The sequence below is a fragment of the Ursus maritimus genome, unplaced genomic scaffold, assembly GCF_017311325.1.
Source record: "Ursus maritimus isolate PB19 unplaced genomic scaffold, ASM1731132v1 scaffold_16, whole genome shotgun sequence".
NCBI classification, from domain to species: Eukaryota; Metazoa; Chordata; class Mammalia; order Carnivora; family Ursidae; genus Ursus; species Ursus maritimus.
The window spans coordinates 31,282,146-31,299,252 of record NW_024424008.1 but is presented as its reverse complement, the minus strand read 5'-3'; the positions used below and the strand labels follow the sequence as shown (position 1 = coordinate 31,299,252).

General features: G+C 43.5%; 1 protein-coding gene across 2 annotated transcripts in view; it reads left to right on the top strand.

Moving 5' to 3' along the window:
* Positions 1-17,107, top strand: part of FAT3 (FAT atypical cadherin 3) — a 497,297-nt gene that overhangs the window by 369,600 nt on the left and 110,590 nt on the right. For both annotated transcript variants that reach the window (XM_008688345.2, XM_040631005.1), the window contains exons 4-5: positions 5,382-5,696; positions 8,081-8,291. In XM_008688345.2, coding sequence (XP_008686567.2) covers positions 5,382-5,696; positions 8,081-8,291 — 526 coding nt within the window. The remainder of the gene's footprint in view (positions 1-5,381; positions 5,697-8,080; positions 8,292-17,107) is intronic.

Sequence of the window (17,107 nt, the reverse complement as noted above, 5' to 3'; positions counted from 1 at the left end):
TGATTGCAGGTCCAGAATATGACAGAAGATTTGGGGTATGGGGGAAGGGTGAATTTAGTATGAATCCAGGTTTTTGTTGGGTGGTTTGTAGGTTGGTGTATCTCCCAATTTGCCTCCAAAAGCGTTTTATAACTACAAGGCACTGGATGAATATTTCATTTATTAAACGAGTATTTGCTGAATGCTTACTGTATCTGCTGTCGTAGGTGCCAGGAATACATCGGTGAACAAAACAGACGAAAGCCAATGCTCCGTGGCATTCATATTCTACTAGAGGAAGACGTGCAATAAATAAGACTATGTGCTAAATACGTGTCCGATAATGATAAAATGTCAAGGATAAATATAAAGTATAGGAAGGGGGATATGTAATCCCTGAAGAGAGGTTTACAAAGCTAAGTGTAATGGTCTGGAAATAGCCATTTACGATGAATTAATGGTTAAGGAGAATGCCAGAATTGAACTCTCCATTTTAGAAATATTTAATATATTTTCAGATACTCTCAATAATCCCTGGGGACAAGGCAGTGGACAAGACACCAGGTCTCTGCACTCAGGGAGCACCCATGCTTATAGTCTAGTACAGGGAGAGAGACCATAAATATAAATAAATCAGGAGGGGTGCCTGGGTGGCGCAGTCGTTAAGCGTCTGCCTTCGGCTCAGGGCGTGATCCCGGTGTCCCGGAATCGAGTCCCACATCGGGCTCCTCCGCTGGGAGCCTGCTTCTTCCTCTCCCACTCCCCTGCTGTGTTCCCTCTCTCACTGGCTGTCTCTCTGTCACATAAATAAATAAAATCTTTAAAAAAAATTAAATAAATAAATAAATACATCAGGAAATTTCAGTGAGGAAGAAGCGTGGCCTCCACCAGCTGCCATAACTCCAGAATTCTCCGTGTCCATCCATTTTTGGTCTTATAAAGATTTTGCCTCTTCCAGGAATAGACGTATAAACACATTCCTCTTTGTGGGTTTATCGTTATAATCCACTGGGTCATGTTGATTTCCTCTGGTTCTGCCTGATAGTCACAGACCCCAAAGACACCACAGAAAAATGAAATGGGCTGTACTGTACTCTCAGCAGAACTGCTCAAGTTGTGGTTCCTTTTGTTAGGCACTAGCTGTAAGCACCTCAAGAAATGAATCTTTCAGGCTTTGATTAATTGCCAAACCACTGATTATTGATCATAGATGAGAACAGAATATCCAGGTTAGGATGGCTGTGTATTCCCTTGTCCCATTGTGGCGAGCAAGAAGGGATAGTTTCTAAACAATAGCTAATTCATCATTAATGAAAAATGATGCGGAGGAGGAGATGGTGGGGATCTATCTCAGCTGGTTTTGCTGCAATCTCCGGCGCTGCTACTCCTTTCCCATAGAGACTAATTCTAGCTGGTGGGTTGAGGCCTAAGGCCACACGAAGTATGAAGTCTAAAAATCTGATGGATTCATTAATGATTGATATTCCAGGTACAAACATAGCTGGACACATGAGTGGGTCTAGAGAAACAAAAATGGAAATGAAGACTCTGAGGTCAGAAATGACGTAGTTCAGTTCAGCAGGCATTTATTGAGAGCACACTAGGTTCCAGAAAAGATGAAAAAGTCAAGGTCCCTGCCGCTGAGTAGCTCACAGGGTGTTGAAAGAGCCAAACACATAAACAGATCACTTCAGCAGATTGTAGATAAGTGTCTGCGATGGCTCGCACAGTTTGGGGAGTGGCTAGAAATTATTATGAGTAATCATGGGATCGGAAGTGTTCTCCGTGATGTCAGGTGGGCATGAACCCCATAGTGCAGGATGAACATTGTACTAGCTGTCTAATCCCCACTCATAGACTCCTGAAGCAAGAAGCACTTAGGGATTATATGTTATCAGTCTCTTAATTTCCTACAGATAAAGACACAGAGACTCTTCAGTGTCTGATGTTCTCTCCACTTATTATCATAGGGAGGAGTTTGGGGTAAATTAATTCTTAATTTCATTTAACAACATTTATTTGACACTATGGGCTGTACCAGGTACCGGAACATAACAATAAGTAAGAGACAATCCCTTACCTACGGTCGTTCTGGAAGGTTTGAGCGGAGACCAGCAAGCATACAGACATTTCGAAATGCAGATGATAATTAGTGTCCTGGAGTTATGCACACAGTGGAGTGGGAACATGGTGAGGGCACCTTCATCTGTCCACAGGAGGCAGGATTAACTTCGGAGGAGTGTTTGACTTGAAGCTTCTCAAATGAGTCAGGTGTATTCCCAAGAGAAGGCATTCCATGGAGACAAACAGCTGTACAGTGGAATGGAGGTGTAAGAACATGACACACTCAGAACCTCCCAGGCTTACAGTGTAACTGGGCGTGGAGGCTGGAAAGGGGTGGATAAGGCACAGTGATGGATAAATCTGGTCAGACCCTTGTCCTCAGGGAGCCCGGGAAGGGTGTTATACAAGGTCGGTGACATGATCAGATTTTTAAGGAGGAAATACCTTTACAGCAAAGATGAAGGTTGGAGGCAGGGAGGCTCCCGTAGCTCCGAACGAGATGCAGGGGAGGCCTGTCCTGGGGCAGTGTGACAGAGAGGGTGCCTCCGAGTTTGGTTGGATGTGGATGGTGAGAACAGGGGCTCTAGGTAGATGCCCGGGGTTCTGGGACAGACCAGTGTGTGACTAAGTGGGCGTGTCCTTCATAGAGAATCAACGTAGGAGAAGGGGGAGGTTTGGAGATAAGGATTTCAGTCGGTGACATGGATAAGATGGAGGCGTCACAGGCCGGAAGGCAGGAACGGCAGCTGGGGGCTCTGTTGTAAAAAGGGCCTTAAACGGTCTATGCTGCTTTTATAAGGTGAGACTGCTTTGGCTAAAGAGATTGCCCAAGTAGGACCTGAGTTAGAGTCTAATTCAGTAAATAAGCGTTTGTGGCACATGTTCTGCCTGCGTGGCTTGACACGGGAGTGGGAGCAGCGAAGAGACTGGGCGAAGTCTGTTTTTGCCCTTACACAGCTTCTCAGCTTAGACGAGGGATCGTGTGTTTGATTACTTTCCACAAGAGTAAGCGCTACAAAAGAGAAGTACGGGGTAATGGAAAGCATGGGCTGCAGGAGGGGGGCGAGGGGGGCCTGGCACTTGGTCTGTGGGCTCCAAGAAGGCACCCCTGAAGAAATGGCATTTCCACTGGACCTCAAGGATGAGGAGACAAGACCCAGGAGAGAGGGCAGGATGTGCAAAAGCCCTGGCGGGAAGAGTTGTTGCTTGCTCGAGGACCGGAGGATGCCTGTGTGGCCTGAGAGAGCAAGACAGCAGGGCGCTTGGGGTGCGGTGGAGCCGTGGGGGACCCGGCTCCCCAGCACGCCTGTGCGGCTGCCACCGGTCCCTGCTAAGTGACACCTGACGGACCTGGGTGTGTAAATCCAGCTCTACTCCAAAAGAAAGCATTTGTTTTTTAAGATTTTATTTATTTATTTGAGAGAGAGAGAGAGAGAGAGACAGCACAAGAGGGGTGAGGGACAGAGGGAGAAGCAGACTCGACCCGGGGTTTGAGCCCCGGGACTCTGAGATCGTGACCCAAGCTGACTGAGTCACCTGGGTGCCCCCCAAAGAAAGCATTTTTACAGCAGCAGGATCTTCGAGCGAGTGGTGAACCCACAGCCCAGAGGGTCTCTCCTTTGCTTGGCAGCCACGTGGCCAAGGGTCCCATCTCAGAGCCCACTGTGGGGCATTTCTTGAGAAGTGATGGGAGGTGATTTTGTCCACACTGAAGACAGTGAGCGTTGTTTGGATTCAGAAAGAGGCTGTTGAAGGAGAAAAGAGAGGCAGGGAAGTGGAGCGGCCAAGAAATCAATGTGTTTTGGTCAACACAGCTCACCTGGGAGTATACCATTTTACTTCGGCAGCAACAGCAGAACGTGCCTTAGCATGTCCGGGAAAATCTCAGGAGTCAAAATCCAGCCCTGGCACATATTGGCCCTGACGTGTTTCTTTTGTGAAACATAACAAACCAATTGGGAAAATAACTTCAGAAGGAAACTTGATTGATTTCTCAAAGAAAGCAAGAACTCCTATGAAAATTTATCTTAAGTCTATTAAAGCCATTCTCCTAGGCGGCTTGTAAGAGAAACTAAACTACATTGCAGTTCCATTTTGCAAAGAGCCTTTAATTTGTTTTCCCAGAGTTTTGGCCTTTGTTGCCATTATTCCTGTCAGGTTGCTTTATTAGGTGAAAAACTGGATGACCAGGTGCTGTAATTCACTGTTGTTTTTCTCCTTTTGGTGCTGAGTATGTCTTTATGTTCCTTCTAGCCTCCAAATATATATTTTGTAGTAATAAGCTGCCTTATTCCAGGTAATGATTTAAAGATGAAATACACACTCTTCCAGGTTTGTGGTCAAACAGAACATTAAGAAATGCCAAAGACTTAATAATACCTGGCTTTAGCACTTGGTAACAAGGGGACCTCTGAGCCTCTGTTTACTCATCTGTAAAATGGGAACAAATAAACCTCCACTTAGTGAAGAGGGTATTTTGGAAAGTGAACGATACAACGCATGGAAAAGTGCTTTAAAAGTGGTGTCACCCTCTGCATGCAGAAGTATTTCTATGATAGTAATTATTAGCACTGTGATCAAGAGGATTATCCACACTAAGATTCAAAGACTTCATGTCTGCCATGCAGATTCTTTAGAGACCTCCTCTTCATTTCTCTCCTCTCTCAGTTCTTCTAGACACTCGTAAGGATAGCACCTCAGAGATGGGGAAGAAGTGTCCATCCCTCCTCGAGTTTGCCAGGGTGGGGGGAATTATTTTGTTACTGTTAAAAATGTATGATAACTATCAAATGTACTTACAATGAGCCATCAAAATTATGAAGCATATATCTCGGTTTTCCTTTTGTGTGGTGGCAATGTAAAATTCACACATTTCACATGAAAACAGAAAGGAAAAGAAAATGAATACTGAAAGAATTTAGATGGTGATATCACTGTCCAAAAATTAGAAGAAATGCCCATTGGTTAACGTATCATAATGATTATATTGGTTTTTGTGTCTGTGGAGGGGCATACTCTATGCCCACTAAATTTACATAAGCTAGTACATTTTGTAAAGCCGATCCTATTTTTCTCCCCCTCTCCACGCCACAGCACAATGAGAGCTCTGCCTCCCTCCTACACTTTCACCAATGATTTCCATTTACTGGATGTCAGGCATTCCCTGCTTTTACAGATGAACTATGGAAAGTTATACATTGACCATGAACTACAGGAATAAGAAAAGTTGAGATGCCCTAAGGCACAGAATAGGCCTTTCGTGGGGCAGGCAGAGGGAGGAGTGGCAAGAAAAGTTTTCTCCATTCTGATTGCAAAATGCTTTCTCTCTTGAAACTCAGGTGACTGTGACAGATGGCGGTCCCTCTCCAAAACAGTCCACTGTTTGGGTGGTGGTGCAGGTTTTGGATGAAAATGACAATAAACCCCAGTTCCCAGAGAAGGTCTACCAGATCAAGCTGCCAGAACGCGACCGAAAAAAGAGGGGAGAACCCATTTATAGGGCTTTTGCATTTGACAGAGATGAAGGCCCCAATGCAGAAATCTCCTACAGTATCGTGGATGGAAATGATGACGGAAAGTTTTTTATTGACCCTAAAACTGGCATGGTTTCTTCCAGAAAGCAGTTTACAGCAGGGAGTTATGACATCCTAACGGTAAGATTTTTCTGCACTTCAGTAACATTCATGGGGGTGGGGGGGTGTTACTTTCTTACTCATGTATATTCATTTGAGTAATAAATCTTTAGAGTAATAAGTACAGCCACACAGCTGTGGAAGGCTACTTTCTGTTTCAGTGATATTTTTAAATAATGAGACCATTTCCTTTGGTTGTGTCCTATCAGCAAACCTCCTCCATTCCCAGTATGCAGCCTGCTCCATCACATACTCAACCACACCTCCTGCAGCCTTAAATCATTTCAGGGTACTCAGCATAGATGAAAACTGAGGGTAGGAGAATACCAGAGTAACATACCCACCACCTAACATATCCTTCACTGTGTCCCCGAGACTTCCCAAGGAAAACAACTCTTGTAATTGTCGACAGTGTGATAGGACATGAATTTAGCTATGAAAATTGTGAGACACAAATCTCAGCTATGTTTATTCTGCATAAGCTGCAAAAGTGAAAAAACTCAAGAAGAAGATGACAACATTTTTCATTGTTGGAGAATTAAAAAACAAAAACAGAAACACATGAGCACTACCCCAAATAGAGACTTAAAATGCCCATATCTAAAGTGCCAGCCTACTCCCACCACCGCCAAGCACTTTAGAAAGCTAGCACCTATGCCAGAAAAGGCATTGGTCATCCTTACAAGTGATGGGCACTTGCCAGGGTCCCAACAACTGTCAAAAATCGGCGCCATCTGCTCTCCTCTTAGTTTGCAGCCTTCTCTGCTGTATACAGTCAGTCCTGTATTATTTTAAAGGATAGTCTGAGTCCCTTGATTTGTCTTTTCATTCTTACGGTCTGGACTTGGGTTTCTCGTTGGAGCGCAAGTCCTAAGAGAAAAGAAAATAATAATTAAAAAAAAACTGGCCCTGTTTCTACCATTAGCAGCTCTGATGTAATATGTGCTACTATAGTTGTGTGACAGTGGGAGTCTTTGAGGACTGGGTGGACGGACGGACTATAGTGGATACCGTTTGTGCCCCAGCCGGATCCCCTTTACCAGGCTGGTGCAGCTATGCCCCAACTGCACTGAGTGTTGGTTGCTAAGGGCTCACATCTGCCCTCTTCTGGAGGGAATCATCCTTGGCTGAACTTCTTGACCGAGGAGGTTCCACACTCCCACCCCAGGCCAGCAGCCCATAGCCAATGACTAACTGACACAAAAGGCCAACCCCTTGCCTCCAGGTGGGTCCAACCCAGCAGTGCAATTGAGGATTCAGAACTGCCCCATGGAATCAGGCTGAGGTTAAGCCTCAGCTGAGACCACACCCTTATTGACCTTCTTTCTCCTGTTCATCTTGCTTCATTCAGTCCCTTTCTCCTGAGAACACTTCCCCCACCCCCAAAATGATTTGTACTCAAATCCCTGTCTCAAACTCTGCTCCTAGGAAACCTGACCTAAGACATGTATCTTCAAGGGTCTTCCATCTCACAGGAATTTTCTGGGACAAAGTGGTCTTCACGATCACATAGCATTTGGGTGGTGTGAGATGTCACTGTTTTTAAAGGCTATCACAATTAGCCATGCACTTATTCATGTTATTTTTAAGATGTGATATTTTAAAATCCTTTTTTTTATATTGATTTTTAAAAATTTTCTGTCAGTGGTTTTTACTTGTTGAACTTGAACCATCATTGAAGTCCAGGACAACATAGCAGTTCACCCCGTGCAACTGAGTGTGGAGACGTGCTTTCTTCAGTTCTTATGTAAGACCACAGAGGAGAGTAATTAGTACCCTCCTCCCCATCCCGCTGTCTCCTGGAGCCCGTGCTTTCACCAGGAGAGTTCTTTGCCCCTTCAGAGTTGGCATAACTGAGGGGCTTCCAAGGCAGTTAGAGCAAGGCTGCTGCCTTTCCAGCACCTATCCCATCACCCTCCTCGGATTCTGAGTGAACACGGTGCTTTCCCCAGAATAAAGCAGAAGGAAGGAGCTGCACAACGCGACCACACACACTCTCATTATTCACACTTAAGGATTCACAGTGCACTTTACTCCCTTTTAAGCATCACCAACAGAGGTATAAGGAATCAAATTAGCTATTCCTACTCATGGGACTATCAGTCATGCCCATAAAACACTGAATGGTAAGTGCCACCCTTGTTTTCCAGGTTTTCCCCATCTGTAAAGTTGGTGGTGGTTCAGGTCACCTTCCAGTGAATGTGGTATGGGACCCCCGCCACATGACTCAGTTGTGTCCCCCGATTCCTGAGCACATTCTCCCCAGGTCTCCGCTCTCCCTTCCCTTTGCTGACACTGTGATGAGGACGGATTCTTGGGCCAACAACAGAGGAGTGACAGACCCAAATTTCCACAGGGATCTGAGCTCTAAGACCTCTTTCTGTGTTCTCTCCATGTGTGAGTAGATAAAGGCAGTGGACAATGGGCGCCCACAGAAATCCTCCACGGCCCGCCTCCACATTGAATGGATTAAGAAACCACCCCCTTCACCTATACCGCTGACTTTTGACGAGCCGTTTTATAACTTCACAGTCATGGAAAGCGATAGAGTCACCGAGATTGTGGGGGTGGTGTCTGTGCAGCCAGCTAACACCCCTCTGTGGTTTGACATAGTTGGTAAGTTCGAGTCCTCCAGAGCAGTACTGGGCAATGTAATCACTGACTGGAGTAACTAGCAAAAACAAAAAACAAAAACAAAAAACAAAAAAATATTTAAAAAATTAAAAAACAACCCACTAATGATTAGTGCTAAGATGAAAAGATGTATAGTGCTGGAATGCGAAAGAGCCAGTAAGATGAATAATCGACCTGTGCTTTCGTTCCAACTCTGTAGCTAAGCTGAACAGAAAGTGCTCTCTGGCTGGATTTTCCATAGTACGTTATTTACTGCAATCTTAATGTCTTTCTGTGTGTCATTTAAATTCTATTGTCGCACTTGGCTAATCTCATTTCTAAATGTATTGATGGTACTAGACTTGCTGTCCTTCATTTCTCTCTTTTTCTTCACCTTTTTTCTGCATTCTGTTCTTTTTTTTTTTCTGCTCCCGACTGCCCTGCTTCAAGGTGGCAAGCATGCTCGAGAGATGTTCTATATTCTACAGACAGCTTGTGGGCAGAACTGTTCAACAGAAGGTACCCTTAGTGCAAACACATTTGCTAAAATACAGCTATCCAATCTGCCTTTTACGGGTTTTTTTTAAGCAAATTAAATTACATCTTTCATAACTGCCTGTGACAGGCTCGAGTGCAGCCCACAGATTTCATACGATGCCTCTAACTATTGCGTTACTCGAATCCACTGACTCCTTTGTTTGGGGTTTGATGGGGTTTGGATTGGGGGGAGGGGTTGTTTTGATTTACTTAAATTTTTTTTTCTTTGCTTTTGAGGTAGATGGGCTTTTGGTGGTTTTGTTTTTATCATTTTGTAGGGTGGGTTATGTAATGGGGCCTTTTCCAATTGAAAAATAAATTAAAATTTATCCCAACACCTCTGTTTTGCTGCAGTAGTGCCGTTCATAGACCAAAAATCTCCACCAGGAGGGTCCCTGGCTGCTATCCACAAAAGGAAAGGCAGGAAATGGAACCTAGATATATAGCCAGTGAGCGCTTCCTAGGAGAACGGAATAGAGAAAGCAGATGGGAGCATGCAGGACAGACCTTGGGAGCCAACCTTTACATTCCTTGAAAGCAAGCAAGCAAGCACAGCAGGCTGCAAAAGGAGAGGGCAAACCAGCACCCCTGCCCCCACACATACACAGGCAGGGAGAGGAGGTGCAGGGCAAATAACAAAATAGGCTGTAGCTCAGATGAGAGAGCGGGGAGAGTGTGCCAACCCTGGACCTGACACTGGGTTGAGCTGCAGCTGACTTCCCATGGTTCTTTGTGGAAGGCCGGGAATCCAGAGACCTGGTCTGCAGGAATCATTTCCTTCTGTATGTCCCTGCCTGGATCAGATGGGCAAGAACCTACCCCTCTTCCCAGGAATGGCTCGATCTGGAGAAAGCATTTAGAACATTCCACATCTGTTTTAATGAGGCACAGAGAAAGAATGCCCCCTGGCCTCCAATCAAACCCCGGTAGAAGGTCCTCTGAATGGGCGTGTTTTCTGCATATTTCATTTGCTGGAATGCCGGTAGAATGTCTTTGTTTTACTTGGTTGGCATTAATCACACCCTCCCTGTACATGGCCATCCTCATTCCGTGCTTTCAACTCCTTCTTCATCTCCACTTAAAACATTTGAAATGGAACCTCTTCTGATCCGTGAAAGATGTCTTCGAGTCTGTATCTTCTCTGTAGTTTTCAGCCCATTACGTTTTTATCTGACACAGCTTCTTTCTTAGCAAAACAGAGGGTGGCACGCGTGCGTCACCTCCTTGTCTGTGCTATCCCCTTTGGTGGTTCCTTCACTGCCATCCCCAGTCGGAGTCGTAGAAAACGCATCTCACTTTCTACATGTGTCCCTGGTGCCAGGCCTCCAGGGGCATGTGCAACAGTGATTTCTTTTAAATAGCCCAGGGGCACCTGGGTGGCTCAGTCGGTTAAGTGTCCGACTCTTGGTTTCAGCTCAGGTCGTGATCTCAAGCTTGTGGGATCGAACCCCACATCGAGCTCTGCACACAGAACAGAGTCTACTTAAGATTCTCTTCTCCTTCTGCCCCCCCATTCTCTCTCACTCTCTCTAAAATAAATAAATAAATCTTTTTAAAAAATAAGCAAATAAATAGCCCAGAGAAGAGTGCAGTCAAACCCCAGAGGGCAGCAGGGCTCCTGGCGTGCTGTCCTGAGCTGTGGGAGGACTTGCTGTCTCTCATCAGGGACCGGTTTATCTCCCTCCTCCCTGACACTCCAGTTTGCAAGCTCGCCTACACCCAGCAGCACTGCTTCTCACCCGTGTGTGATCCATGCATGCAACCTCCTGTCCCGTGGCACGTCCCACTACCTCCCCCTGCCCCAGGAAGCACTCATTTGTACCCACTTCAAAAATCCTCCAAGCACACCTTTCTCTGATGCTCAGTCTGACCAGCCATTTGACCCCAGATATCCAAGTCAGTTTGCAATTCCTCAGCATGTGTGTGTGTGTATGTGTGTGATCGTATGTAGATAAGCATGCCTGGCAATGCTGCATGTAACCTTACTTGCATGTTTTCATGTTAGCATTATTAGTACTATTGTGTATTTTCATTTGTATTGGTCCAGCCTCCATTCTTAACCCTTAAGGTCAAGGCCTTTGTCTCCTCATTCCTTCCTCCTGCCCATGCTTCTGTTGATTGCTTCAGGGTGAGTGGAATAAACAGTGGTAACCAATGGAGATGCTCCAGGCAGCCAATGCATTAACCCTACTAACACCTCTTGAGACCAACCAAGAGTCAGCGTGACCTTCCACTGTATTCCCAGCCATAGCAACCATAGCACCTTTGACAAAATGAGAACTAGTCCAAGAAGAGAGGGGCAGTTTACAGATGACAGCTCTTCCTGGATGGAATCCCTCAGGCTGCTCCAAATACATATCCAGGAATCATTATCAACAGCATAGCACCAGTTTTCATGTTTCTCCACCTTTGTGTTTCTAAATGCTGCACTCTTCCTTATCCTCTTGGTGTCAGTGCATGTCAGTGCATGTCAGTGCATAGTTCTCTTAATGAAGACCTACAGCATTGTCCCTCTAGTCTAGATGTTTCCATCACAGAGATTTCACTGTAGATCTGGTAACATCTAGCTGAGCTTCTCCTACAAATTGAACTTACTGGGCTCGATGCCCAAACAGAACATAATTTCATTTCCATCCCCACATCCAGCAGACAACATCTTGAAACACTGACTCTGTTTCACCGCAGAAGTTAAATCTTTTCCCCAGGTGCTGGGGTTGTTCTCAATATGGATCAGTATGGTCCCCCTTCCACCAAATCTCCCTTTCGAGAATCCTTCTAATCGAACAGAGTCATTCTTTTTTTCAATCTGCTGGCAATGTCTTTCCCCTTCTCTAAAAATTTATTGTTTTCCTTATCATATTCAGATGTTTCCTTCTCACTTTCAAGACTTCTTGTTTAGTTATCTTTGGCCATCCACACTCTCCTCTCTTCCCTTTTGTAACTGAGCATCTTCCTTGGCCAAGCTAACTCAGAGGGAAAAGATAGGGAACAGTGCTTCCCAATGCTTAAGAAACTTGGCAGTATACTATAATCGAATGCTGGCGTATACCGTCAGCGTGGATCTGAAATGAGATCTCAGGTTTAGTTGCTGTCTTGCTTAGATAAATACTCTGTGACTCTTCCAAGGGAGTCAAAACTTGGTTCCGTTACAGACGTAGGGCATTTAAATACCTATACAAACATTCCAGGTTACAGTGCATACAGCATCCTGGCCTAGCACTCTACAGTTTACAGACGCTATAACATGAATTCTCATTAGGTAAGCAGAAATGGTGTTTCTGCATGCCTTTTCCCCTGGAAGTATAGTCTCCTTATTTCCATATTTCCAGATCTACCCGATTCTTGTTTAACTGCATTCCTTTTCCTCCCACTGTAGTATAAATTCACAAAAACTGTAGCAAGCAAGATCTCGTTCCCAAGTCTGGACCCCTGTACCATGGATCTGCCAGTCACTTTCCTGTTCCTCCAAAGAGACCACGACTACAATATTATGTAGCGAGACCCTCTTCAGCTTCTAGAAACAGAAGCCCTACTTGTAACCCAGTTAAGAAAGCTGTAATTAAAAGGAAACATAATAAAGTTCAGCTGTTCTGTGTTTAAACAGCCCAATGCACAGCATGTTCCTTCTCTGTGTTAAAAGGGAAAGAAAATGAAGGAAACAAAAATAACCCATAATCCTTTGTGGCTTTATCACATATCTTCACACTTCTCAGGAGACTATGATTCAACCCAGCAGCTCCTTGATTTACATTCTTTTTAATGTGCACGCAATCTGGTTTGCAGCTCATTCCCCATATCTTTATCCCAATGGCAAATATTTGTATTGTAAAGACCACCATTATTACACACTTCAAACCATTCCTCTTCACCCACAGTTTGATGGTGGACGCTGCCATCCACTTTTCTGGCTTTTTACTTGATACTTCGGTTAGAAAAATGGTTTTTCTCGTAGATAGTAAGCACTTGCAGTATTTTTGCTTACTTTCCTTGAAAACGATTCTCTGATGGTGCAAGCTAGCACATAGGTCCAGCTCTAGCCGAAAGACGTGTCCGTGTTGCAGGTACATAAAGATCACATTGGCTCCTAGGGGCTCATAGGTTCCTACAGACTTTGGATTCTGGGCTGCTTCTGTTGCATAAGCTTACACCTGTCCTTCTCAAACCTTGTCCCCAAGTGGAGCCATCGCTTAGGGTTGGATCAAGTGGACAAGTGAAACTCTTCGGTAGCACTAGCAGCAGGCCTGGTCTCTGACTATAGATTGAGTCTTTTCTAATCAGGTGGCCATGTTTCTTTATCACAAAACTCTTTCCCAGCCCTCCTGAGAGAAGCCATGTCTGTGTACCATCTCTAACACACCTACGCATCCATTAGAGTGGCATTTGCTCAAAGACATTCAATTGACATCAAATATTTCATTTCTCCTCTTCTGCACTCTGTCCCTAATTTGATCCCCAAAAGCCTTCCCTTTTCTGCATAGCAGCAATACAGAGCAAGGAGCACATCTGAAGAGGTTTCAGGGAAATAATAAAAAGCCTAAAAAAATACCTTGCACATCACTTGTTTTAAGAAAATGAATTTTAAACCAGATTCTAGAAGGGATTTTCCTTCCTACCACTGTTTCCTGACCTCTACCCAGCATCTCCTGCCTTCCATGTAAATATCCTTTTCAGCCCCATGTTGTGCTTGCTTCATTCCAAGACAGAAAATTATTCGTTTTCAAACCGTGATCAGCGTTTAGCATTTTTCCTTAAGTTCGATGTGCATGCTGAACTTGAATGAACAGCTTGTGAACAACTCCCTTAGTTCATTCAGATTCAGCAGCTCAGTGTTTTGGAAGCTTCTCCCATAACACTTCCCCCTTGGTGACTACGAGACTTTGGTTGGTGTTTTTACGATTACACCCGGAGTGGAACAGAATCATATGCTAGGGGAGGGGCCTGGAAGCTTCTCTAAAGGGGAAGCAGTGGGGTACTCACCTTTGGATCTCCTTAAAGAAAGACTTGATCAGATCACACTCCAGGGCCCTGCTGCCCAGCATATTCAAACTGTAGCTGCTGGCTTCCAGTATTTTCACTCCTGTCCCATTTTGGAAGCTTTTTAGGACATTCCGACCTGTTAGGTTTAACTTGAGAATCTGATAGAAATCCACCCCTCCTCTTCTGCTCTTCGTTTACTCTATTACACCCGTCCTGACCAAAAATGGTCACAGAGCAACGTCCCTGACATAAACTATCTGTTATGTGGGCTGTTCACAACCTCGCTTGTAACCATCTCTGCCGCGCACCCCCAGCAGCAACGCTCAGGCTGTGACTTTTCTAATTCCCCACTTGGTTGACACTCAGACCAGCTCGCCAATGTCCTCCCCCGCCCCCACCTTTTGTTGAGCCCCACGCTGCTGCCCTAGCACACTCTGGCTTTGCATGTTGTGTTACTGGCTCTGAGGAAGCACATCTTGTTGAAACAGAATGCTGCTAGCGAAAATGGACCCCTTCCATTCGATAGACTCACCCCAGATGAATTGGACATGGTTTCCTATGAAATGAAATCACCTTTCAGGCTAAAAGGGAGCCTGAGAAATGAGCCCTGTGGGAGAGATACGGAGTCGTTTATGAAATGGGATGCCTAAGTGGGAGGTTATTAAATTGCGCGAGGGTTGATGGTGAACTGCTGGTCTAGGTTCTGTGTCCCTTGTCAGAAATTCATTTTAAAACCGAGGGAAGATTGTGGGAAACTTGTTTCACATGAAATCTTGGTTTAACTAGGAGCACATGCCCTGGAAACAACGATCGGAGGCTGCTTACCATATCGATGGACTGAGAGACACTTCACATACGGTGTCGCACACTCCCCTTGACCTGCTTTCCATTTGTCTATCTCCCCACCCCTTTGGAGGTTTCTAGTCCAGATATTGGAAACAGTAACGGTGGATGAGGGAGATACACACACTTAGACACACACGCACGTGCAGGAAGGGAGAGAACTATAAAAAAATCAAACCATAAAAGTTGCCAAAAATGTGTTTTCATATGAAAAATGACTAATAAGAAAACACAGTCTATATGCTATTTGTAAAATATGTAAATTTTTTGCCACTCTGCCCATGAAATGATTATGTATTTCAGCACAGGGCCCTGAGGAAAATGGGAGTCTCAGGCCGTGAGAGAGAACACATAGGATTGCCCCATTTAAACGGGAATTGAAACTGAAAATCTTTGCTTGCATGTTCTCTACATTTCATTTTCATTATTCTTTAAACGGGAGCAAACCCAAGTTTTATAATTTGCATAACTTCTATTTTGCCTTGACCTACAAATTTCCACCTTCTGAAATAATTGACATTGAAAGATGACCTTTTCCTATATCCTAACCCTGTCTTCCCCACCAAAAAAATAATGTGAACACATTAGTTAAGAAAGTAAACAACCTGGTTAGGAAAACATTCGAAAAATGATTTTAAATGTGATTTAAAATATGAAGTAACACCCACCGAAAACAGCACAGGAAATGGCATTCTACCCTTCCACACAGGTCTGACGTCTTTTATGTCCTTTCTTTGAAACTTTCCATGGCGAAGTTTCTTTTCAGAATGTACCAGTTGATAGCAAATGATTTTTCTTTGCTCAGTAGGATGGTGATTCAAGGTGCTTGAGTCAGCCTTACATTTTATTTCATGTGGTTATCAACAGGAAGCACTCCCTTTGAAAGAGACACGGTGACCCGAGGCTTGCTTCCCTGTTCAGCCCACTTTCTGCCCCTTTCTCCTTCTCCTGTTCTTCAAAAGATTTTTTTTTTTGGAGTTAACATTAAGTGCTCCTCAGTAAATCAATTAAAGATATTAATTGGAAGATGAGTCTCTTTTTAGATGAAATCTTTGAAAAATATGTCATCTCCAAGTAATTCTGTGGTCCCCCTGTATCTCCATAACTTTAATTAAATGTCAAGGGCAATTATGTTCTCTCTAGCAATTAAATAATCTTAAGTGTATATGACAGCTGCAAGCAATAAGTATTTGAAATATATATGACCAGGGTTTTTTTTTTTTAAGTAAACCGTATGATTTATTTTGTGTCACTGTATACCACATTCTACTAATTCAGGTAAAATTCTCCTTTCCCTCAAGTCATTCACTCATTTGTAATGGTAATACCATAGAAATTATATATGGTGTTGTTCACTGATCAGCAAAATGAAATGCAAAGTATGGTGAACATAAGAGAAGCCAAGATTTCTTTTCTAAAATATGAAATTCAGTGAATGCATTGCCCTATGTGCTGTAGCTAAATAAAATTACTGTCCAAGCACAAAATTAATTGACATCATGGAATTTCAGACTAAAATAAATAGAGCTTGTGAGCATGTACTGATATTTAATTAAAATCAGTCCAGCATTTGTACCATTATCTTCTCTCCCTGTTAAAAATGAAAAAAAAAACAAACTTTCACTTTGGGAAAGATCATAAACCACATTTTATTTCACAGAGATGGGAACAGCTACAGTAATTTCAAAATAACCTGTGTTGTCTTGGTACATGATACTTGGTCCGACAGAGTGGGGAGGAAAGTTTTTTAAACTTTCGTACTGATTGCTTTATGGGTGATGTCACATCAACTGATGTGCTCTTCTACTTCGTTCCAGATTTCATTTTGTAAATCTCCCATAAACTTGCTACCTTTTTGGGAGAAAAATAATTCACACTGTCAAGATGGCAAAAAAAACCAAAATTTTTTTCTAGAAACATCCCAATTTTCAGAAACAGAATTTTTGATATGAAACCCAATTTTTTTCTGCTTTTTCTTATTTTCTAGTATTACACTTTTGTTTCTGACATCTATTAGAGGGAACCTGAACTCTACCAACCAAATGTTTACCATCAATCCTAGAATAGATTTAAGAATGTCTACACATTTTTGTTAATAATTGGACTATTTGTTTACTTAGAGTTTAATCTATTTTAGAAAAGCAGAAAGGTCTACAAATTCTTAGCAGAATAACCACAAGGGGCGGGAGGGCTTTAAGTTTTCTAAATATTTTACTGAGTCAGTTTATGCTTTACTTCTTGAACATTAGTGCTGAGGTTTTTCTTTGCAATACATTCTTTTTTGTGACATTTGTTATGCATTGTGGAGGCTGTGTTTGGAAATATAAATTAAGTTGGAAATAAAGAGGTCCCATTTAAGATGTACAAAATTGAGCCATAGGGATGCCTGTGAAAAAATATTTCTATATAAGGGCTCCCTTTAAAGCTATATACTTCAATAGATGTAATAACTTCTCAGATAT